This window comes from Rhinolophus hipposideros (assembly GCF_964194185.1).
Source record: "Rhinolophus hipposideros genome assembly, chromosome: 8".
Classification (NCBI taxonomy): Eukaryota; Metazoa; Chordata; class Mammalia; order Chiroptera; family Rhinolophidae; genus Rhinolophus; species Rhinolophus hipposideros.
Genome location: NC_138054.1, coordinates 38,592,085 through 38,617,774, shown reverse-complemented (window position 1 = coordinate 38,617,774; position 25,690 = coordinate 38,592,085). Strand labels below are relative to the sequence as shown.

General features: G+C 36.8%; 1 protein-coding gene across 1 annotated transcript in view; it reads right to left on the bottom strand.

The window, feature by feature from the left end:
• Positions 1-748, bottom strand: part of PIGK (phosphatidylinositol glycan anchor biosynthesis class K) — a 114,692-nt gene extending 113,944 nt beyond the window's left edge. Inside the window, exon 1 of the mRNA XM_081057040.1 lies at positions 622-748. Within this exon, the coding sequence (XP_080913166.1) occupies positions 622-714 (93 nt within the window). The 5' untranslated portion in view covers positions 715-748. The remainder of the gene's footprint in view (positions 1-621) is intronic.
• Positions 749-25,690: the final 24,942 nt, after the last annotated feature.

Below are 25,690 nucleotides of genomic sequence, written 5' to 3'. Positions count from 1 at the left end.
TTAAAATGTGCGATAAAGAGAGTTTATTTTCAAAAAGTTCCAGTTTCCAGCCGAGGAGTAACCCCATAGGTGATGGAGTAAACAGAGGATGAAACTTTGGACGCAGGTTTTCAGAGGTCCATATGCCGGCCTGAAAAGGATGCTCGATCTGAAAATGAGTCCAGATCTGGACTTTCGGTATTATCAGAGTCCAGGAAATAGTGAAAGCTTTATTAAAAGACCAGAACGTCCTGCGAGCCAGAAAATAAAATACAGCGTGCCTCTGACTCCTACCAAAGGGGAGCGTTGCAGTTTAACAGCAGGCAAAGGAGCTGCGGCACTGTGTGCTCACATTTCACCAGCGAAGGACCGCACACAGGTCGGAGCAAAGGCTCAGGGCCCCCACCTCCCGTCTCCCAGAATGTGACTATTTTAAGTAATCGTTCTAAAAGGCTGACACAGACCAAGCCTGTCCTATGCCGTCCCTGGGAGCCCGTCCCCACAGCCTAGTCAGCCCAGTAAGCGGCCGGCGACTGCAGGAGGCTTCCCTCGGCTGCGGTGCATCAGACGTCGGCCGGGCGCTCGCAGCCACAACAAAGCTGGCCTCCCAGGGCCCTCTCGCTCAGAGGCCCTGACTCCTACCTCCATCTGACTAGTGGCCGAGCTGCCGAAGGACAAGAGCAACCACCCGGCCAGCGCAGTCACGCCCTGGCTGAGGAAGTAGGCGGCGGCCATCTTCCCGGCTTCAGCCTCCCGCACTTAGGGGGGCGGAGCAAGTGCCGTAAAGCAGCGCGGCGTCCTTTGCTTTTTTTTTTTTTTTTTTCCGACGCCAGCCCCTCCTCCTGGAGGCCAGCTTCTCCCCTGCCTTTACAAGTAGGCGCTTCCTCCGAGTTGGAGTTTCCCCGGTGGCTGGGGCAAGGGCAAGATAAACAGGACGTAGATGCTTTAACTGAAATTTCAATTTTTGCGTTATGAAATAGATACAACGTTGAAAACAAAGTTTTGACAGATGAGGAAGAAAAACCTGTGATCCCATAAAGTTTCAGAAGCTAATTCCTTTTTTGTGTACTACTGCCAATGTTTTGTTTTGGGTTTTTTTTGCTTAAATTTTCTTTTTTTTTTTTTTTTTTTTGGCCAATGTTTTAATATATGAAGCGTGATGGGAAAAGCAAGCGTTGGGTCACAAAAACATGATGAATTGGCTCAGTTGCAAATAGAAAGATGAGTAGGTGGTGCAACAGGTTTGGGGTCTATTGCTTATTGAAAGAATCAACCTGAAGAAATTAAATTTTTGTTTCTTTTGTTGTTAAACATCCCATTTGTTTCTTTTGTTTCTTTTGTTGCTAAAACATCGCATAGACAGTCCGTCTGAGGATTTCATAAGTACAAGAGTATTTCTTCTATCATGTTCATCACATGCCTCCAGTTTGAAATTCTGCTTTTCATTTGGCATGACATGAACGTGTTGATGCTGCTTCATAATTTTTATAATTTTAACATTTAATGATAACGTGGAATTCCATCCCTTATTGATGCCTCAGTCAAAGAAATTGCTCCTCTTGGGCAATACAGAGTTTCTAAGTTTTATCATTAAAAAAAATTGTAAAGAATATCTTTGTGCGTTTGGCTTTTGACATTTGTTGAATTATTTTCTTTGAATAATTTTTCTGTAATAGGAATCTTCAGTTAAAAGATACAAAAATATGTGGCTATCAAAGATGTTGCTTTCCAAAGTGTACAAACTTACAGTGCCATCAATATACATACCCTAACCCCAACTTACACCATTTTTTCCCCTCTAAATTTCTTGGTACAAAGTTAGCTCTAGGTTGTTATGCTTCTAGTTCTTTGATTACTATCAAGATCTGATGTGTTTCCTTGTATTCATAAACCATCTGCCCTCTGATGTAAATTTTTCTTTATAGCTTTGTTTTACATATGGATTTGAATGAGATCTTTATAAAGAAGTGTCATTGACTCTTGCCATATTTTATGCTATTGCTTTTCCCAGTCTCTTATTTCTCTTTCCATTTTATTTTTCCCTTTGCTATTGCACTTTGAGAAATGTTTAATGTTAGGTAGTCAAATTTCAGGTTTTCCCTTATGAAACCAAGCAAGTTAGCATACTACCAGAATGTCTTGTGCCTGCATGTCACGAGTTCTTTCGGGTCTCAGATCAAGTTTTATTTTCTTTTAATTTCACATTTAACTCTTCAACGATCTGGAATATATGTCAGCATATGCTATAAGATGTTATGTGAGTTATTGCTGCATAACAAACCACCCAAAACTTCGTGGCGTGTACATACACAGAGACACAAGGGTGTAGAAACAGGGAGAAAGAACTTTGTGGTAACTATAACAATCTACCTATAACAATCTACCACTACTTTTATCAAAATTGGTATTCCATTATCCAACATAATTTTCTACATAATACTTATTTTGACTCATTGACTTATGATAACTTTTATTAAATTTTTATGAGTGTACAGTATTTCTGGGCTTTTCGTTCTCTTCAATTAAAATACATGTGTATTTGGGGGTCAGTACCATGTTATTTTAATTATTGTTGCTTTTAATATGTTTTAATATTTGATCATTATGGATAACCATTTCAGTACACTTCATTTTTCACAGAATTTTTTGATGATTTCACCTGGTAATTTTTTGACTGAATTTTATAATAATTTTTTCAAGTTATAAGAAAACAATGCTATTTAGATTTTAATAGGATTATACAAAATCTATTTATAAATATGAGAGAAGCTGACATCTTTATCACATTTAGTCTCTCATCCAGAATACAGAAGTTTCTCATTTATTTGTGGTTCCTTTTTTAAATTTGTCAGTCACTCTTTAAGTCAGAAATATCTCATTAAGCTACTTTTTAAGCATTTATAACATTTGTTATTCTTAATGGATTTCTTTTTTCAGTATGTAGGAAACATATAAATAAATAATTATAAATAGGTAAAAATCTACAATATTATGTATTCTCATCAGATATTGCTGATATGCAGGTCATATTTTGTATCCAACTGCCCTTTTATTGTTTTAATAAGAATAATTTCATTATTTGAATAATGAAAATTATTTAAAACTTTTGTTTGGCAAATTGTTTGGGTTTTTCTAATTTTACAATAACGTTATCTGCAAATTATCTTGTCTATTTCTTTCCAGTATTAATACTGTATTTCTTTTTTATAGCTTATTTTATGGTTCAATACTAATTGTTAATGTTGATAGCAAGAAGATTTGCTTGTTTCATTTTTGTTTGAAAAGGAACGGTTTTAGCATTTTTCCATTAAGTCTATCATTAGCTCTTGGATTATAATAAATACTCATTGTCATGTGAAAGAAGTAGATTTCTATCTCTCTTTGTTTTCTTCATTGAACCACTGATTTTCAAGTATGAAAATTAGCTTCACACTAATTGTAGGAATGCTTGAGCAGTTTTAAACATAACTTCACATGGGAAATAATGATCTTTTAATATGTGACATAGCATTGTTTAAAATTTTGTTAGAATTATTAGCCATACTCATAGCTATATTGAACAGATGGGTGGTTGCCAGAGGTAAGGGGTGGGGGTGGAGGGGTGCAGCAGGGGTGCCACAGGGGTGGATAAAAGAAGTGAAGGCAGTTAAAAGGTAATGTAATGTACAGCATGGTATCTATAGTTAACAATACTGTATTGTATACAGTGGTCTCCTTTTATACCCACAGTTTCAGTTATCTACAGTTAACCACAGTCCAAAAATATTAAATGGAAAATTCCAGAAATAAAGAATTCATAAGTTTTAAGTTGGGTACCATTCTAAGTAGAATGATAAAATCTTACACTATCCCACCCAAGAGGTGAACCACCCCTTTGTCTGGGGTACCCATGCTGTGTAAGCTCCCGCCTGTTAGTAGCCATCTGGGTTATCAAAGCAACTGTCAGGTATTGCAGTCCTTATTTTCAAATTACCCTTATAGTAGCTTAATACTACACACAATACCTACCTCACCTGTCATTCACCTCACTTCATCTCATCACATAGGCATTGTATCACCCCACATCATCCCAAGAAGAAAGATGAGCAGAGTATAATAAGATATTTTGAGAGAGACCACATTCACATACCTTTTATTACAGTACATTGCTACAATTGCTCTATTTTATTTTTTGTTGTTAATCTCTTACTATTCCTAATTTATAAATTAAGCTTCATCATAGGTATGTACAAAGTCTAACAATTAAGTTCACAAATTTGTTGCAACAATGTTGCTAATTTTTTTTTATATCAGAGGGATTATTCATTATGAATTTGTACCAACTGGACAAATAGTTAACCAAGTTTGTTATTTCGAAGTGCTAAAAAGGCTGCGTGAAAAAGTTAGAGGACCTGAATTTTTCGCCAACAATTCATGGCTCTTGCATCATGACAATGCACCAGCTCACATGGCACTGTCTGCGAGATAGTTTTTAGCCAGTAAACAAATAACTGTATATTGGAACACCCTCCTTACTCACCTGATCTGGCCCTCAATGACTTCTTTCTTTACCAGAAGACAAAGGAAAAATTGAAAGGAAGACATTTTGATGACATTCAGGACATCAAGGGTAATACGACAACAGTTCTGATGGCCATTCCAGAAAAAGAGTTACAAAATTGCTTTGAAGGGTGGACTAGGAGCTGCAATCAGTGCATAGCTTCCCATGGGTTGTACTTCAAAGGTGACTACAGTGATATTCAGCAATGAAATATGTAGCATTTTTTCTAGGATGAGTTCACGAACTTAGTTGTCTGACCCCGTACGTATGTATAGGAAAAAACATAGAACATATATGGCTCAGTACTATTGGTGGTTTCAGGCATCTACTGGGGGTCTTGGAATGAATTCCCCTCACATAAAGGGGGACTACTGCACAGTAAGTCCTCACTTAATATCATTGATATATTCTTGGGAACTACGACTTTGATAGAAACAATGTATGAGGAAAACAATTTTATCACAGGCTAACTAATATAAACGAGAGTTAAGTTTCTACAGTATATTTCTGGTCAGAAAAAACATCACCCAATTTCTAAATAAGACTTAAAACAGTTCTAATATTAAACATTGAAATAAATGTGAGCTTTACATTCATTTAAAAAACATTAATAAGAACAAATAAGGTCATTACTCTCCAACCTGCTTATTCCAGCTGAGGGTGACAGGTGGTGAAAGCCTCTCCTGGCAGCTCAGGGCATGAGACAGGAATCCACCCTGGCCAGGCTGGCCTTCCATCACAGGGTGTACACACACACACACACACACACACACACACACACACACAGACTGGAACAATGCAGACACTCAAATTCACCTCACATGCACATCTTTGGGATGTGGGAGGAAACTGGAGTCCCCAGAAAAAATCCACGCAGACATGGGGAAAACGTGCAAACTTCACAGAGACAGTGGCCTCAGCCAGGAATGGAACGTTTTTTACTCATCAACATCAAAAGGAAACGATGTTGAACAAAACAGCATTATTCAAGGACCTACTGTATTTGAAAGTTACTAAGAGAATAGATCTTAAAAGTTCTCATCACAAGAAGAAAAATGTAACTATGTATGGTAATGGATGTTAACTAGCCATGGTAATCATTTTGCAATATATAGGTACATCAAACTGTTATGTCGTACACCTAAAATTAATACAATGTTATATGTCAATTTTATCTCAATTTAAAAGAAAGAGTTGCTAACCAGAGTCAGCATCTGGACTAGAATTCAATTCAGTTATTCATTAAGTCAATAATTGACAACTTAGCAACTAAAAGAGTAAATAAGCATTTGACTATCAGATCAAAATCACAACGTTCACGCACACCCATGGCTTCTCTAGTAAAAGTTTTTATGCCTGACCCTCACAGTGAGTACACCATAAGGTCTATCCATGCTCTTTTTACTATTGTTCTTCAATCAAGTAATAACGTGTATTGATTCTATTAACTCTAATGTTGGATCAATGTTTATTTTTGCTCTCTCCACTAACATAATCCTGTATCTCCTTTTTCATTCTCTTTTTCTCTCTCTTCCTTTCTGCGCTATTGTGTTCTTCATTCACTCCGTGGATATTTCTTAAGCACTAATTATGTACTAGGCATTGTGTTAGTCACAAGAAATAGAAGGGAGAGTAAAAACTAAGCAAGTCCCTGCCTTCATGGAGCTTACAGTCTTGGGGAGACAGACATTAAAAATAGAAGCAATTTATATGTGGAATCTAAAGAAAAGAATATGTGAATGAACTAATCAGAAACAGTTTTTGGGACACAAAGAAAAAACCGAGAGTCGTTAGATGGGGGGGGGCGGTTGGGGATAAGGAGAAAGGTGAAGGAATTAGGAAGCAGCTGGTAACCACAAGATGGCCTCAGGGTTTTTGAAAATTAATTTGGGGAACGTATTCAATAATGTTGTAAAGATTTTGTTGGGTATCCGATGGACATGCGTCCTATTTGGGAGACCACCTCAGGGATACTGTGGATGCCTGACCATGGCATTGTACACCAGAAGCTAAACATTAATGAATGCCAACTATAATTTTATATATATAATGTGATGGCTCAGTGTGAGGTTGGAGGGATAGTGGATGGGCGGAGGGGGGTTCACAGTGTGAGGGATATAAATGATGAACGTCTAAGTATTACCTTGTCTTGTACACCTGAAACTAATAAATTAAAAAAAAAAATAGAAGCATTTAAGCAAATGGAAAAGCCTAACAGGAGAGTTCCTAGTGGTGGACCCAACCTTATTAGAAAAACCAGAGTAGGTTTCCCTGAAGAAATGAACAGAGCTACAGTTGATGAGTTAAAGAGAAAAAGAGGGAAGGGAGGGAAAGAAAGGCAAAGAAAACAGCTGGCTTATTAAAGAAACTTTTTCATTGACTTTGTACTTGCAGTTCAAAGAAAAAAGAGAGTGATGCCACAGGAAAGTGCATTGCTAAGCAGGTGCCAGCTACCTTCAAAGCCTTAAGAGTCAAGTCATGGAAAACCTCAAAATGGTAAAGGTCATGCTGGTTCCAATGAGAATGGCCACAGGTGGAGCATTTGGGAGGTCATTGCTACAGTCCAGGTAATGGCAGGCTGGACCAGAATGGTAAGAGTGGAAATGATGAAAAATGGAGAAAACCAAAAAAGATTTGAAGTCTACAATCAGCAGACCATGAAGATGGAATATATTTGGGAAGAAGGAGAGAGGACAATTTCAAGGATTACTTTTGGATATCTGACTGTATAACTGAATGCAATTTTTTTTTAATCTAAGAATCACAGGAAGTGAAGCAGGTTTAGGATTCATATACAAGTGAGGTCTGGTTTAAATATTTACCCAGAGCATTTGGAAGACAAATTTCCATAAAATTATTATAAATACTTTTGTGTCTACTAGATTAATATCGACACAAAATAAAATGAGAGGAAAGGATAAATTTAATCTGGTTCAGAGCATGGCCCCTGAAAGAGAGTTTGCAATGTGATTTATACTAAATAGTTTAATTGCTGCAGGCAAGTCTGTTTGCTACAACAATCAGCACCACAAAGTTTTTGATGGAAACATTTCATATCTAACAGTCAAAATGTTTCTTTAGGCAAGATAAAATTTGATAAAAGGAAATTAAATAATAAAATACAAATCGAAAAAAAGCACTTAAAACAAACAAAAGGGCTTTCTTTCTGACGTATTTGTATCATTTCCTAGTACTGATTTTGATATTGGACCACTTAATGGTTCAATTTGGCCTCAAATATTTTTCTTCCTTCCTTCCAGTGAGCCATTTAATAATAGTGTGTTGTTCTGGCTGTAATCAATTTCCATCTCATGACCTTCTTATTAGCTTCAGAACTAACTCATAATAGCATTGCTTCAATGCAAGACTAGAGCAACTGTCCTTCAAAGTCTGATTTGGGGAAATCTTGTGATGTCACTAAAATGCCATTATGACCTGGACAGAAAGTCAGTTGCATGCTTTCGTGATGCAAAACTCGATATCTAGTGTAATCCTCCCTTGTGAATCAAGAAGCCACTGTTAGCATGAAGGTAATTGACAGAATAGTTCTCTAGGAGCTGAGAATTTCCTACAAGTGCGATTGATTTTATTCAATTGATTTTTATTCAATTGCACATTGCTTTTATTCGTCGAGCATTTTGTGAGATTCTCTGAAGTCCCAAGGACATGTAATAAATATTTTGATTAGTCCATGTTTATTAAAGTGTGGGACGTCCTGAAAGTCCTCCCTTAGGAAGACACTGAATGGTACAGATAGGATGGAAGAGTTGTGTGTTTTTCAGAAAATTGCTGGAAGGATATTGTGGTAGGCAGAATAATGACTCCTCAAAGATGTACATATCTTAATCCCTAGGACCTGTGGGATATGTTACCTAACATGACAAAAGGGACTTTGCAAATTAAATTAAGGATCTTGAGTTGGGAAGATTATATTGAATTATCTGTGTGGGCCCCAAGTCATCAGAGAAATTTTTATAAGGGGAGGGCAAGAGGGTTAGTGAAGAGAAAAAGATGTGATACCAAAAGCAGTGGTCGGAGTGATGAAGGGCCACCGGCCAGGGAATATGAATAGCTTCTAGAAGCTGGAAAAGGCAAGGAAATGGATTCTTCCCTGGCACCTCCTAAAGAAACTCAGCTCTACCCACCCATTTGGGACTTCTGACCTCCACAGCTGTAAGATAACAAATTTGTTTGTTTTCAGCCACTGAGTTTGTGGTCATTTGTTATAGCAGCAGCAGGAAGCTACTATAAGTGCTTATAGTGGTAGCCGTGATTATCCTCTGGAGGTCTAAGAACAAAGACTGAGGTCTTAGAAGACTTTTATTCTCCATTCTTCATTATTACTTCAACTTTTCTGTTTCATCATGGATTTATATATTGAGGAAAAATTAAAAAATCATTAAAAGAAAAACTATATAATACTAAGTGAAAAGACAGTGTAGAAAATTGTATGTGGAGTATTTTCTCAACCATGTAAAAAATAGACTAAAATAAGGAAGACGCTATCTAAAATTTTATCAGTTTTTTGTTTAACCAAAACAAAACATGTACTTGGCTTAATACCAAAGCGTATTGTGACGAAAACAAACATAGTAATATGCCACCACCCAGATAACTCTAGTTAATGTTTTTTAAAGCATAAAATAACACAATATCATGCAAAGAGTGAAATAATTCTGTACAATATAAAATGAAAGGTGCAGCTCTCCTCAGTCCTCATCTACAGCAGCTCTTCCCAAAGGTTACCATCTTCATTAGTTTATTGTGTATCCATCCACCCAGAAAAAAAGTTTATACTGGCATATAGTATTCACTTTTTGAAAAGTGCACACCGCACACACTTAACATAGTCAACTTTCCCTCATTCCACTCCACAATGTACCATCACGGATGAAGCCAGTACCGTATTGATGGACAATTAGATCACTGCAAGTTTTGTTGGTTTTTTCATGTTATCAGTTTTTACTTCTCAGTATTGAGATTGCTGACATTCCATTTTCATTTATCTACTCATCACTCAACAGTTATTCATAGTGTGTCTACTCTGTGCTAGGGAATACGCTAGGAGCTGAGAATACAGATGGGAATAACATAGACAGAATCCCTGCCCTCATGGAACTTAGGCATCATGGGGAAGGCAGATATTAAACAGATAATTGCATAAATTAATTAATTACATTGTGATAAGTTCAACAAAAAAGAAGTACAGGTGACATCATTGTGTACTAGGGCAGCCTGACTAGTCAGGGAATGCTTTCCCGAGAAACTTCAGCTTGGAATTAAAGGATAAATGGGAATTTGCCAGAGATGGAAAATAAATTTTTCTTAATTTCCTAAAAAGAGCATATATCATTTTTATTATCATAAATAATGAATATTTTTTGTGTTTTTAAATGGATAACTAACATTCTTCCCTCTTTTTATATCTGGTAACAGTGGTGGAAATGGTCTGCTCACTCTGCTTGATTTAGACAAATTTAATTTAATGATCAAACATTTCTGTCTCTCTCTCTCCTCCCCTTCCTTCCTCAAATACTTCAGTCAAATGAAATACTTAAGTTAATAAATTGAAGCCACTAGACAAAAAATAAAATAAAATAATGGTTAAATAGCCTCTTTGTCTAAAGTTTACATTAAGAGACTATTAGATTTATGACCATTTGATAGTCAATCTATCAAGATAGTTTGTGAAATGCATTTAACGTTGACCTTGAGGGAAATTAAGACTCAGCTTCTTTGCCAGTTGAAGTTCTATTAATAAGCTCAGTCTAGACCAATATTTGTAGCTTGGAGGTTCTGTAAGTAATTCAAACTCTAAATGTCCCAAACTGAACTCACTATTAGGCCCCACAATCTTAGTTCACTTCTCTTTCTGTATTTAACATCTGTGATAGAAAGAGCAGCTTTTTAGTCACCTATTCTGAAAGAATCCTCACCTGCTCTTCAGCTTTTTCTCTTCCCTCAATACCTATTTACTTCTCTCTTTGAAACCCCTCGGAGCATCTTATTACACTCAAGGTTATATTAAAATTTTTACCACAGACTTAAAGGTCTACAAACTGGTCTCTGCCTAATTCTCCAACCTTTTTTCATACTACTATTCTCCTTTTGCCAAACTATGTGTGCCCTCCTGTTAATAGTTGAGCCTTGATTGCTATTGGCACATAAGTGCATGGGATTGACCCCTCGGCTGATTGGCTGTGAGGTTTGGCCACATCCACAGTTTATGGGTTGCTGTGTGGGGGGCTCACCACACTAAGTGGGATTCGCCCCAGTGGGCTCTGGTGCCTGTTGAGACCACCCTTTGTGTGTGCCAATTGTGGGGCAAATTGGGCAGTGCTCTGCTGTGGCCTGAAGCCAACCTCAAAGCATGTTGGTTCTGGGGCCTCTTGGGAGGGGCTCCCATGCAGGTCCAGGTCACCCACTGCCTGTGACCAGCTGGGTACTCCCTGTAGAAGCTACAAAGTAATCCGCAGTTGTTTTCTGTCTGTGTTAAACATAGAGGCATGTGGAAGAGGCCACACTGTGAACAGGGGATGGCTGCCACCAGTACCGGACCCGGGGTAGCTCCTCAAAAAGCCAGGACACCCTGAAGCCTGCTGCTTCAGCCAGCTCCCTTAAGGTTCCGCCTCTGATAAAGCCTTGGGTGGTATGTAAGGTGAATGAGGCAGGTTTCCTAAATGAAACAGAATATGTCATCATTCATCACATCTGAAAACATTGACTTAGTAGCATAATGGGGGAGAAAAATACTCATTCTAAGGAAATGTCTAACTCAACTGCAAAGATATTAAGAGATAATATCATTAGTTTTAAAATAATGATTATGTTTAGTATATTAAGCAAGAAATTCAAACAGGATTTGTAATTAAATAACTTGCCAGTAGATTTAGTCAAGACTTTAATTGTTGTTTTTTACTCCCAGCTTTATTGAGATATAATGTGTAAGTTTAAGGTATAAAATGTGATGATTTGTATATATTGCAAAATGATTACACAATAAGGTTAATTAACACATCCATCCCTTCACATTATTATGTTTTTATTTTGTGATGAGAACATTTAAGATCTACTCGCTTAACAACTTTCAAGTATACAATACAGTTAATTATAGTCACCATGCTGTACATTAGATGCTCAGAACTTATTTATCTTATAACTGGAAGTTTGTACCCTTTGACCACATTCGCCCATTTCCTCCCTCCTCCAGCCCATGGCAGCCACCAATCTACTCTCCATTTCTATGAGTTCAGTTTTTTTTCAGATTCCACATATAAATGAAATAATACAGGATTTGTCTTTCTCTGTCAGACTTATTTCATTTAGCATAAGGCCCTTAAGCTTCATTCATGTTGTCTCCTAAAGCAGGATTTCATTCTGTTTAATGGCTGAATATTATTCTATTATAATATACCACATTTTCTTTATCCATTTGTTTCCATGTCTTGTCTATTGTGAAGAATGCTGCAATGAACTTGGGGATACACATACCTCTTTGAGGTAGTGATTTCATTTTCTTTAAATATGTACTGAGAAGTGGGATTTCTGGATAACATAGTAGTTCCATTTTTAATTTCTTGAGGAACGTCTGTATTGTTTGCCATAGTGGCTATACCAATTTACATTGCCACCAACAGTATACAATGGTTCCCTGTTCTCTACATCTTGCCAACACTTGCTATTTCTTGTCTTTTTGATCTTTCTAACAGGTGTGGCGTAATATCTCATTGTGGTTTTCATTTGTTTTTCCTGATGATTAGTCACGTGAAGCACCATTTCATGTACCTGTTGGCCATTGGAATGTCTTCTTTGGAAAAAGGACTATTCGGGTCCTCTACTCATTTTTTAAATGTTTTTTTTTTTTTTTTTGCTATTGAGTTATATGAGTTCCTTATATTTTTTGGCTATTAATCCCTTATCAGATATATAATTTGCAAATATTTTCTCCCATCCTATGGGGTGTTTTTTCATTTATTTTTATTGGTTTTCTTGTTTGTTTGTTTTTGCCGTACAGAAGCTTTTTAGTTTGATGTAGTCCCACTTAGTGGTTTTTGCTTTTGTTGCTTGTACTTTTTGTGTCATATCCAAAATATTATTGCCAAGACCAATGTCAAGACAATTTTTCCCAATGTACTCTTCTAGGAATTTTATGATTTCAGTTTTTACATTTAATTCTTCAATCTATTTTGAGTTTATTTTTGAGGATTATGTGCAAAGGATGACATGATCGGACTTAATTTTTAGCAAGATCACTTTAGCTGCTATGTTGAAAACAGAAGTGGGCAGCAGGACATGGAAACAGAGAGAGACCTGTCGGGAGGCTATTACAATAATGCAGCTGAGAAATGATGGTACTTGGACCATGCTGGTGATAGTGGCAAAGGTAGAGAGAAGTGATTGGATTCTGGGAGTGTTTTGAAGCTACTGCCAACAGGATGTGAGATGAAGGAAGAGTCAAGGATGATCCAAGGCCTCTGGCCTGAACAACTGGACGGATTTAGTGGCCATTACTGAGGTAAAGAAGACTTCCACAGGACTAGCAGGAGAGGGGGATGACCCGGAAGTTGATTTTGGAATATGGAATTTGTGGTGCCAATTAGACTTTACAGTGGAATCACCAAGTAAGCAATTGTATACGAGAATTTCTGTTGTCTGAGGAAAGGTCTAGGCTGGGCATATAAATTTGGGAAAACTAAGCCTATTGATGGCATGTAAAGCCACGAGACTGGCTGAGATCATAAAGGGACTGGGTCCATAGAGACAGAAAAACGTCCAAGTGCTGAGTTCTGGTACCTTGTACAATTAACAGTCGGGAAGATGAAAAAGAACCAACCAAAGTAACACAAAGTAGTAGTGAATGAGATAAGAGGAAAACTGAGATGTATTGCTCTGCTGCCTCTGAGTTCATGTTAATTTTAATATTAGACTTCTGTATGATTAATATGTTGATAATATAAATCTTCCCAAGTATGACACAAAGACAAGGTGAGACAGAACCTATAAGCAGGAGGTATTTAGTGCTCGTAGATGAATGAGGGTGAGAGATCAAGGACACAGAATATCTGAATTTGAAAGGGTCTCAGAAAATCCAGAAGTAGTGTGACTTTTGTAGTTGCAACATGCTAAAAAGGAGTACAGGGGGATTGTAATAAACAGCAGAAACATTGGGGCAATATTGAAATTGTGAGCATACTTGATTGATCATAGCGATAAGAACTAAGAAATTCAGCAAAAAGCACAAATGCTTGATTTAAACAATAAAATATATCTAGAGTTAGGAAATATCTGAATGCATTACAACTTTTCTATTTTCATCTCAGTGGTTGTAGTCATGTTTTTATACTTTATGTCATTCTGAATTAGGATACTTGAGAGACATTGTTATTGATTTTTTTCTAACGTATGTTAGTAAACATCTTTTTGGTTTGGAGAAATGTTATGTATGGATAAATAAGAAAAACACATTATCAGAGATGGAAAATCTTGGTACCTTTTGCTACTTATGTATTTATAGAACTAGTAAATTATTCTATTTTAGGAATACCTTTTTGTTATCTATGATTATTTTCATAAATAGATTTTCTCCATACCTTTTCCATTTAGACAGGTGCCTATTTAGCTCTTTAGAGGGAATTGAAGTAATTTTCTGATGTTTCAGGACAAAATGGTTCCTACTAGTTTGGAAAAGCAAGAACTGGAGACCAAAAATAACTTAATTGTCTACCTTGTGGATCATATAAAAATTTGTTAACTCTTCATTTCTGTTATCTAAAAAATGTGTCTCAAGACTTCCATTGATTTCTAAAGTAAATTTTCACATTTTATTCTCATGTATTTTCTTATAATTAATTGAGAAAATATATATGAATTTTAAAGAACTCTACAAAGTAATGTCAACAACAAATAAAATGTAACCCCCATTGTGTGTTTTGGTAAGCATAGGGTGTCTACAATATGCAGTAAGGGAATTGAGTGTGGCTAAGAGGTTTATTAAGCTTTATTCATCTAAAGCAACTAGTAAGCAGGGGCCAATGATGCTGACTTTCCCTGTTATAGAAAAAGTAAGAAGGTCACAACATGTAGTAATCATACTAATGATAACTGTCAGTGTTTAGCATCATTTTTGTGCCTGAGACTATACTTGAACTCTCTACATGTGTTACTCCTAAACCTTATAATAATCCAACAAGATAACTATTATTTTACATTCTCTAAGGATGGAAAAATTGAGGCAGAGATATTATTAAGCAATGCACCTTAGGCCACACACCTACATAGTGGCAGAGGTGGGAAACGAAGCTGCTCTATTTCATATCAAAATAGCTTCAGTCATAGATGGTTTGTTGTGGTTTCTTTGTATGACGTTAATTCTACAATGCATTACCTTTAAAAGAGAACCTAATTTTTCAGACTTTCTGTGATCCAATTATTTGTTTAACTCAGTAATAGCATATAGGATGATTATAAATCCAGACTTGAAAACTCAGGTGTACAAAGTAAATGTAAATTCTTTATTTTAGTTACAGCTATTCTAGATTTCTCTTGAGCCCCTCATCCACGGGTAAGTAGGAACAAAGAATGACATGACCCAATATATTTTAAAGCTTAGTATCACAAAGTCATTTAACGACCATTTGGGTAGCATTCAATCTCTCATAAACAAATATCGTCTCTCTCAGACAGCTTTCCCCTGATTCTCTCGTTATGATGAGGGTACAATGTGGCCTAAGTGAGAAGGTGCCAGGGAAGTGTTGAAGTCCTCAGCCATCAGGTATCTGCTTTCTCTGGTCCTTGAATGATGTCCTTTATTCAGCTGCTGTTTGACTTTAGGCCTCTGGAATCCGAAGTCTGCTGCTGGTATAATTCATGATCTGAAACCTATGGCTTGGTCAGGGGCCAGTCCTTCTCCCTGACTGACTAAGCCTCATCTCAGGCAAGAGAAAGAAATGACCATTTCCTTCCTTGACTGCTCATGGATACTTGATTGATTTCATCTTTCTTGGATGTAGCCACTGTTCACTTTTATGAACACATCCACGTTGGTGGTGGCAGAGTTGTCCCCTTTCTGTGGTTATCACTATTCATCTGGCTTCCAATCTGTTCTCTCAGTGTAGAGTGAGTGAGTGGGGGACCCAGCAGACCCCAGTGATGAAGTACTCAGGTCCCTAAAACTGCCCTCGGTCCCTGGTGGTACCTTGTGAGACTGGGTTTGCTCAGTTGGAGAATCCCGATTTAGCATCATGCTACATGCCTGGTATGTATGTGCTCTTTGCCTCATGCTGTAACAGTCCCCAACAAGTCTCTTCCCCAACCCCATCTCATGGATACCTTGTGGCACGGGTGAGGCCCATCTGCTCACAGGTGTGTACTGTATCGCTTGAGGGAAGTGAACTTGCAGAAAAAGTTCCTGCTCCCGGGCCACCTGGCTTACTACAGTCACGTTATCTTTCCCAAGTGTTCTTTCCCTCACTTTGATAGCCCTGGGGCAGCTCAACAAACCATGAATCAGCAGACAGCCACTAGGCTTTTGAGAAGTCAGTCTGTTCTAGCATCACGAACTTCAGGAGAGAATTTCTTGAGCTACCTTTCCTCAGCTTCTAGTTAAGGGAATCATTTGAGTCCTTCTCTTCCTTCCTCCATTGGGAAAGGAACACTCTACTCTTCCCAGTCTTCCAGTTCCTTTTATGTGTTTCACTGAAAGATCCTCAATTCAGTTTTCCCCTTTCATGTGGGAACAAACAAGAAGTCTCTTGCCAAGAACTGTGCCCCTTTTAAAACTCAGCATTGGAGAATTTAGTAATTTTATTCTCAAAAGGGTGTTATCTCTTTTGTTACCCCTGCACTATTTGAAACCTTCTAGAGCTAGAAAAGACTTCAGTTAATACTTCATATTGCCTATTACTCATCCAAAATGATGCCAAGGTATGTAAGATTCAAGACACTGCATTCATTTTACTCTAATTCTTAGTGTAACTGTGTTTTTGTCTTGTTTTGTTCTGTTTTTTTTGTTTGTTTAGTGGGTTTTCTACTTTAATTCTCTCTGTGTGGTAGAGTTCCCATTATAGTCACATCGAGTTTGAAAATTTATAAAATGAACTCCTCTGATAATTGTTACTGGTGCTATTATTCAATGAATAATTTTAATCAGTTGCTCTTTACACAAAACATATGTTGATGATTTCAACATCAGTGTTTGGTTTGGGTCCTGCAAAGGTGAATAAGACAAGGTCCAGAAAAGAGGCGAGTACAAAAACCAAGGGATATAGGAGCTCCAAGGAATGACTCACTCTGGGAAGTTTTCTGTTTCTTCTCCTTGATTGGGAAAGTAGCGCTGGGAAATGTGGGCTGAGAACCTCAGCCCTGGAGTCCTTCATCTGCTCCTGAAAGATCCAGGACTTAGCTCTCCACTCAAGACCTTGCACACCATTTCCCCCTCGACAATTGCATACTGCATTTCTGCTCTGTTTTCTTCTAGAAGAGTGGCTCATAGTAAGTTAAAAATACACCAATGTGTCCACAATTTCAAAGGAACAGATGACTCACAGTTCAAATCACATGAAGGGAAATTATTATAAGTCAGCTGTGAACTTACTGGTTCCAGAATCATTTAAGGCACTAGCTAGCCTAGTTCCATACAGACATTGGTGGAATCTTTTCTATACTTGGTTCATAATCACACATAGAATTGATTTCCCAGTCTCCTTAGGATCCTTCTGATGTTGCCATGTGGTGCTGCAATAGTAGGAGGTTATGTAATTGTCAAGTCAAATTCTTTTTTTCCAATGAGGAGGGTACCACAGGAAAGAAATGAGATTCCTTCTCCCTGTGCTCACATTCAAACTTCCCATCATGGGAAGTCAGAGCGCATGAGGAAGGAAGTGCTCTTAGCTCTTGTTAACCACTCAAAAAATTATTACCAGAGTCTGTTCTCCTAACCACTAGTGAGAAATTGGTAATTGCCACTTAAGAATAAGAAAATACCCTCCCCAGTGGCACCAGTCATACCCATCTATTAGATCTAGCTTCTCTCTTCCAGGACGGTGCCAAGGCTGGCAACTGAACAGTACGTCTGAGGTGAAAGTGAAGATGAACCTGCTGGATGTGAATATAGTTGAAATAGAAAGCAGGTTTATACAATTATATCACCAGTCCCTGACATTATCATGGAGCAAGTATTTCAAAATGAAATTCTTCATATAGACATTCAGCAGTGGGCAGTGGCCATAAGTAGACTGTTACCCACAGGTCAGTGGAATAATATTGGCCTTTGTATAGAATAAAATAATTCAGAATTCTTGTTAAATAGAGAGATCGGGTAAACAAGAAAAACAGTACGTTAAATCTTAGAGAACATGGGAAATATGTAGCAGAGATAGTCAATACACAAATCTTTTGCTTTTAACAAAAATAAAAGTCTGAAGAACTTGGAAAGTAAAAAACTTAAAGTCTGTGGCAGTCTCAAGAAAAAAAAAGAGGGAGTATTTATGCTATGCAGTCTGCAGCTTAGCTGACAGAGACAGATAAAATGAGCAAAATTTTGAAATTTAATATAAAGAGAGGCTAAATAAATAGCATTTTCAAGGGTCTAGCAATGACCAAGGCAGAAACAGTATAAGGAAGCAAACAGAAAGAGTTCCTTGCTTCATTGCATGGAGTTGAACATATAGCTGTAAGATAAATGCTCACAGAGTTCATTGAAACCTTTTGTCTGTATACATATTTACATTCATATTGGACATCATAATTCATACATATTCATATTAATGAAAAAGGGGAGCTAATGACCACTCCTGCGAAGGAAGGTACAATTGGCATTATCAGTGGACATGTAAAACTATACAGGGCTGCCCACTGGTTTTGTCCCAGGGCTGTCTGGTCTGTGCCTGGTTGTTGATGACTGTCATGAAAGTGGTGACAGTTCACCATCAAATCATATTTACTTGTCAGAGAGCCTAAGCGTTTAACAGAGATCTATGCACTTTACTGATATTTTTACAAACACAGAAAGTGAGGTTACTTTGGCAATGAATAATTTAATTCATTATGTATTCTCAAAATTTACAATAGGTACCAAATTGCTGCTATGGAAAATATTTCTCACAAAATGTTAACATATTTGTTGTTCATTTTTTCTTTAATAATTAAAACAGCTTGAAGCTCTAGCTGTTCACATCTTTTCACATCTTTTCAAGCATTCAAGAGTTTTGAGGTGGTTCAAGGAAAAATAAGTCAACTCATATTTACCAAGAACCAGGGTAGGAACTAAAGTTTAAAAATATCCACTTCGGGGGAGGGGGCGGTTATCACTTTGTGAGGGGTGTATATGTATAACTATTACATTGTTTTGTATACCTGAACTAATCTAAAAAATCCACGTCAAAGCTGTTTATAAGGACTTATATCAGCCAGTTTTTATGTCTGGTCCATTACCACTATTTTTAATTCACTTTAAAACACAGAAGCAGCTTTCTGAAGACAGTGAGAAGAAAATAAAAGTGGTGAAGTAGGAATAGTGGGCAAACTAGGGTTGGACATGGGGAAAGTTGAACATTCCTGTTCCGCACTCCATTAGTTTCTTTTCATTTCAGAGGTAAAATTGTGCCCCCATATCTTTCTCGAGCTCAAAAACAAATTATTGCTGAAATTATAATATTTCAATGCAAAAATATTATCATTTTCATTCTAGTACTTGATGTACCTTGTCTGATAAAAAACAGGAATTTATTTAAAAGTTTGAACAAAATGCTACAGGATTTTATAGGAAGCAGTTACTTCCTTCATGCTACAGAAACCAAAGAAAGCTTTTATGAAGATCATGTCAAGAGCGTTGAAGCAGGAAGAATGCCAAATTGGGGAAGTATTCCAGGCAGAAAGAAGAGCCTGATCAAAGGTTAGGAGGCATCAGGCAAATGTATCCACGGAACAGGAAGCAAATCAGTTTCATCTGGGCTTCGAATGCGGAAGAGGGAACAATGGATAATTAGAATCAGAGTCTTAAACAATAGAACAAGAAATTCAATAAGCAATAAATTGAAATTTGAAGGCGGAGAATTAGGTTTTCGACTATGCACTTACCAGCTCAATTAACCCTCATAATATCTCAACAAGTTAGAGAATAATATTCCTATTCCTATAAAAGAGAAAACTGAGGCTCATACTGGTTAAGAATTCGAAGGCATCGATAGCTGGGAGTTATGACCCCACAGCCTATGATGTCCCTTGTTTATACTGTCATCTTTGGTTTAGCACCCTTTTTCTCTATGGAGACCGTGAGCATTTTGCCACACTGGCTGTATCTATTTTTCATAAGAAACTATCACAGTGCTCGGCATATAGGATGTGATCAATAAATGTTAGCTGAATGAAAGAATGAATATCTAGCAACCCATTTTCATGGCACAATTGGAGCACAGGAAAGAGACCAGTGTTGGAGATAAACAAATGTAGAAGCTCATTTCTGTAGCCACAAGATAGATGAGTTTAAAGGTTTTTATGATAAATTTAAAGAGAGTGTAATGACGTTGACTTCTGGATAAGCATAAGAACACTTTCTTCTTCCATTCCAATTAAATGGTAACTATCAAGCCCAAAGATATTCGTATGACTGTCTCCATGAAGCCACAGGGCCACGTTAGGAAACACCTTTTGAAAGTGGGTACTCATGGTTGCAGAGGTATATCATACAAAAACTTCTCCTTTCACAAAGGTAGTTCCAACATTGGAACTTTCAACATTTCATTATCATAAAATAGTCTTCACAAAGAATACCTGCGCATTTCTGAAAATTACAAATGAGATTGTTGTGGAAAACAAAAAAAACACCATTCAAAATTTCCTTAAAAGGAATATGCCATGGTCTTGTGCTGTATTTTCTGAAGATGAGAGGAATGACGACCTCTGGGCATCCATTTGGAGTTTATAATTCAAAAAATAAACAAGAGATTTTGCTTTGTTTTAAATAATGGAAATGTAGTAATGGCCAACAGTTTTTTATAAAGGCATCAACAAGATCATAACAACCTTTTTCTGTCCTGATGATTGTGATTCTGCAAGACCATTGACCAGAGGCAGCTGAGTGGAAAGACACCTAGCGCCAATTATCAGGGATTAGTGGACACTCTTTCTTGTTTGTTTGTTTGATTTAAATTCCATTCTGTTTTCTAGCTACAGGCGTGAGAGATAATAGTGAAGGCAATTGAAATGCTCAAGAACTGAATTAGTCATGGAAAGAGAAATCTTCATCTATTATACAACTTGATGCACTTAGTGCCCCAACCACCCTACCGGCATTCAAGCTAGTCAATTTAGATGGCGTTTGAAACTGATAAACCTAAAAAATAACGGAGCAAATAAATTTACAAATGCAAAACACATCAAACAATGGGGCTACAAATGCCCACAAAAGTAAATTTACATTTATTATTAATTACTCAAATCATCATTTTAGAGTATTTATTACGTACATAACACTGTGATAAGTTGCATAGGGGCACAACCATAAAGACATATTTTGGGGGCTGGAGCAGAGGATAGAAACAAACATACATAAATAAGGTACAAGGTACAATAGAGATACAAGAAATTTCAGAGAGCACAAAGGAAGGAAATACTTAAATCCATTCAAGCTAAATAAAGATGGCCTTTATGAAGAAGATACACTTAAGTGGATCCTTGTAGACATGGAAATATTTCATTTAGCGTAAAACAAAGGAAACTAATTCTAAGCTAAGGGAATCAAATAAACAAAGGCTCAGAAATAAAATAAAGCATAAGAAGCATGGGTTGCATGTGATCAGTATGGTGGAAGATATACCTAGTAAGGTAAACTAGAATTAAATTACACAGGGTTTGGAACTCTATGCTAAAAACAATTGCAATTTACTCTCCAGACTAGCACTTTCCAGTAGAACTTTCTGTGATGACAGATACGAGTATGATCTATGTCTGCGTTATCCAACATTATGGCCACTGGCCACACATGGCTCGTTAATACTTAGGGTGTGACTAGTTCAACTGAGAAACTGAAGTTTTAATTTTATCGTATTAAAATTATTATTAAATAATTAATGTATTAAATTTAAAAGGTTGCATGTGCCTAGTGGGTACCATACTGGATGAGGCAGAAAATGGTAGCCTCTAAAATTTTTGCACAAGACAGGGACATGATTGGAGAAATGCTTTAGTAATAGTTTTCCTTTGCATAATCTAAAATGTTGATTTATTTGGGGAAGAGACCTCTTTAAATTAATCACTGCTCATGTAATCACTAGATGTTTAGTTTTATGATTCTATCTAATTAGAAAAATAGTGTGAATGTTAATCAACTCTATTGCAAGAGAACAATTAATAGAGGAAACATGGCTAAAAGGAGTATATTTAAAAAACAGTAGCAGATGGTAAATCCTGGTAAGTTTTAAAAATTTCTAGCACACCAACATGAACGCCTTGTGACTGCTGAGAAACAACACATTTCATTTCTTGGATGGAAAGATTATATCTTGCTCATCCTGAGCTGATTTACGTATATGTATTACTAATAGATATTTCATGTGACACAGTAAAAACACCAAAATAAACAATGTTGACTCAAAAGGGCATAATGGTTTTGACACATGTGTGATTTAGAAATGTTAGGCCTTTAGGCTCACAGAATTACCATTTGCCAATAATGATAGAAAAGAATAATAAAAAACTCAAATGTGTTATTTTCTGCAAAAACACATTTAAAAAATAAATTGATGTCATATTTTGTTTTTCTCTGGGGCTTATATGGCACTCAGAAAAGCTTTTATTTCAAAGCATATTTCAGAATATTTATTAAATCAAAATAAAAACGCTTCTGTATGTATTTTAGCTATAGCTTTTAATTTAGAGGTTTCTTGGAGTTCATGTTGTTTTTTTACTTATATTTACGTACCATTGCCAAGTTAAGTTGACCAATTAAGATTAAATTCAGTGGAATTACAGATTTTCCATTGGTAGGTAAAATATTTATGCACATGAATGGACACTAAAATTCTAAAATTTTAAATTCCAAGTATATTCCTGAAATAAGAAGCAATTCCTCTCTTCTACTTGTACAAGAGATTAACTTTGTGCAACACAAGCTCAGATGATTTTCATAAGCCAAAGGTTGTGGATGAAAACAGAAGAGTGGTTAGCAAGTAGTAGGGAGAACTCACCACGTGCCTGGCCCCTTCAGAGTAAGTCAGAGTTCATTTTCATGTATTTGCCTTTGTAAGTTAGTGAGCTACTTGTGGCCAATTAGTTAATATTTTCTTACTATCCTCAGGCCAAAAAACATAAAGTCATCTTTGATGTTTGTTCTTCCTCTCACACATCACATCCAATCTGTCCAGAAATCCTGTTTGTTATATCTTCAAAATATATCTAGAATCTAACTAGTTTTCATGGCCTCTACTGACTTCATCTCTCAGCTGAATCACATAGCCTCCTACCTGCTTTCCCTGCTCCTACCGTGTTTCCCTGAAAATAAGAGCGGGTCTTATATTAAGTTTTGCTCCAAAAGACTCATGAGGGCTTATGTTCAGGGGAGGTCCTCCTGAAAAATCAAGCTAGGGCTTATTTTCCGGTTAGGTCTTATTTTTGTGGAAACACGCTACCTCTCTCACCTCTCCCTAAAACAGCAGACAAATAGATATTCCTTGTAAAATGGAAGTCAGATCACGTTAGTCTTGGCTCAAAACCTGTCACTAATTTTGGGTTTCCTTCAGAGTAAAAGTCCAAGAACTTGCCATGGTTTATGTGGTCTGGCCTCATTCCTCTCTGCCCTTCTCCTCCTTCACCCTGCTACAGCCACGTATCCCTCCTTTCTGTTGCGAGAACATGTCAGGCATCCTCTGCCTCCCTCCCTAGAACATTTGAATTGGCTACTCCCCCAGATATTGGCTGGGTTAACTTTCCATCTTCTCAAATCTTTGCTGGAATGTCATCTTCTCCAAGACACCTTCTCTCACCACTCTATTTAAAATTGTAACTAGCTCTGGTCCTCCTTACTTTCTTCTACTTTTTCTTTATCTATGGCATTTATCACTTTCTAATAAATAATACACATAATTATGATATGTGTTGTTTATTTTCCCCTCCTAGGTATATGCTCCATGCATGTATTTTACTCACCTCTGTGCCTGACATAGTGGTGCCAGTAATGCCTGGCACATAGTAAGCACTCAAGAAATAATTGACTGAATGAATCCTCAAATGCACTATTTTGATTGTAATTTTTGTGGTCTGATCATGTATGGATAAACCGCTATATTTCTAGACATTATAAAGACATTGCTTAAACTAGATTTTCTCAGCCCCTAAAGATACTCCCACATGGTAAACCAGGAATCCCTAATGCCATTAACTCTTTTAAGTCATCATGGCTTCATTTTAGAAAGGTTTCAACAGGTTTGTTTCTAAAAATATTAGAAAGTTTACTTTTTCCTGCTAGGGCATCTTTCTAAATTTCTTTGGCTGAGTCCTAAGCAGTCTATAGATACAGATATAGATAATTTATTCCTACATTCATGTGTATCTATTTTAGGCCAGACATTGACCAAAGCATTGGGAAAATAAAGATTTCTAGGGCATGGTCCCTGCTTATGAGGAACTCAGAACCTCACAGCGAGAGACTAAGCTGCAAGTAAATTATTACTTAAAAGCAAGCAACGTAGTGTTTAGAGCAGCAATTTGACTCTAAGTGCCATAATGTGGGCACAAGCAAAGGGCCATGGATTGCAAATTCACTTTTGACCTGCTTGTTAAATGATAAAATAGCCTGGAACAGTTAGGAGGGCATGGAATTTAAGAATGAGATAGTCTTGGATTTGAATCCCATACTTCACCACCTTTTACTTTTTTACATATATCTCTTTATATGAAATATAACATACGGAAAAGTGCACTTTCTATCTGTACAGCTGAATGAGTTTTCACAGGATGAGCATACTCGCGGTAACCTGCACCCAAATCAACCGGAGCATTCTCCTGCAATCGCACCTGGAGCACTCTCTCTGTCACTTCTCTCCCGTCTGGGTAACCACTGTTCTGATTTCTAACAGCACAGATTAGTTTTGCTTGTTTATGTACTTTATGTAAATGCAATCATATACTTTATATCTTTTCTGTCTGGGGCCTCTTCAATATTATGTTTGTGAGACCCGTCCATGTTGTTAAAAGTAGCTGTAGACTGTTGCTTCTCATTGGCTTATAGTACTCCATTTTGTGACTATAACACAATTTATGTGTTCTACTTTTGGTAAACATTGGAGTAGTTTCCAGTTTGGGGCTATGTAGAATAGTACCTCTATGAAGATTCTAATACATATCTTCTGGTGAATACAAAAATATATGTGTTCCACGCAAATAGTTATTTCCAAAGAGTTTTCCAAAGTGGTTACGCGTATGCAAGTTCACATTCCCCCAGCAGTGTACATGAGTTCTGATTATCCCACAGCCTCATTAACATTGGTATTTACTGTCTTTTTTTCCACTTACCTATTCTGGTGGATATATAGTGGTATCACATTGTTTATTTTGCATTTTACTGATGACTAATGCGATTATTACCTTTTACACACTTAATGGCCATTTAAATTTGGATTTGTGAAATGTTTGCTCAAGTCTTTTGTCCATGTTTCTATTAGATTGTCTTTTTCCTATTGATTTGTGAAAGTTCTTTATATATTTGAGTTCTTTATTGGATATATATATGGCAAATATTTCTTCCTACTCAACAGAATACCTTTTCATTCTCTTAATGTATCTTTTGAGAAACAGAAATTCTTACTCTTAATGTAGTCTGATTTATAATTTATGCTTTTAGTACAAACACCTTTAATGACATCTTTAAGAAATACTTGTCTACTCCTTGATCACAAACATGTTCTGTTCTCTACCAGCAGCTTTATGGTTTTAGCATTTGTAGGTCGATCTGAAACTCGAATTGATTTTTGTGAATATATTTCAGTCAATTATTCCTGGTGTGACCTGAGACTCAGTTTTATTTTCTTCTTATCTAAAAGTTGAAAATCATGTGTACTTCAAGTTATTGTGTGAATTAAATGAGACAATGTGGTAAAGTGCCTCATACATCAGGCCTCACCCTGTGTAAGACTGCAATGGGCACTGTGGCAGATACAAAGATAGATCCCTTCTAAAAGG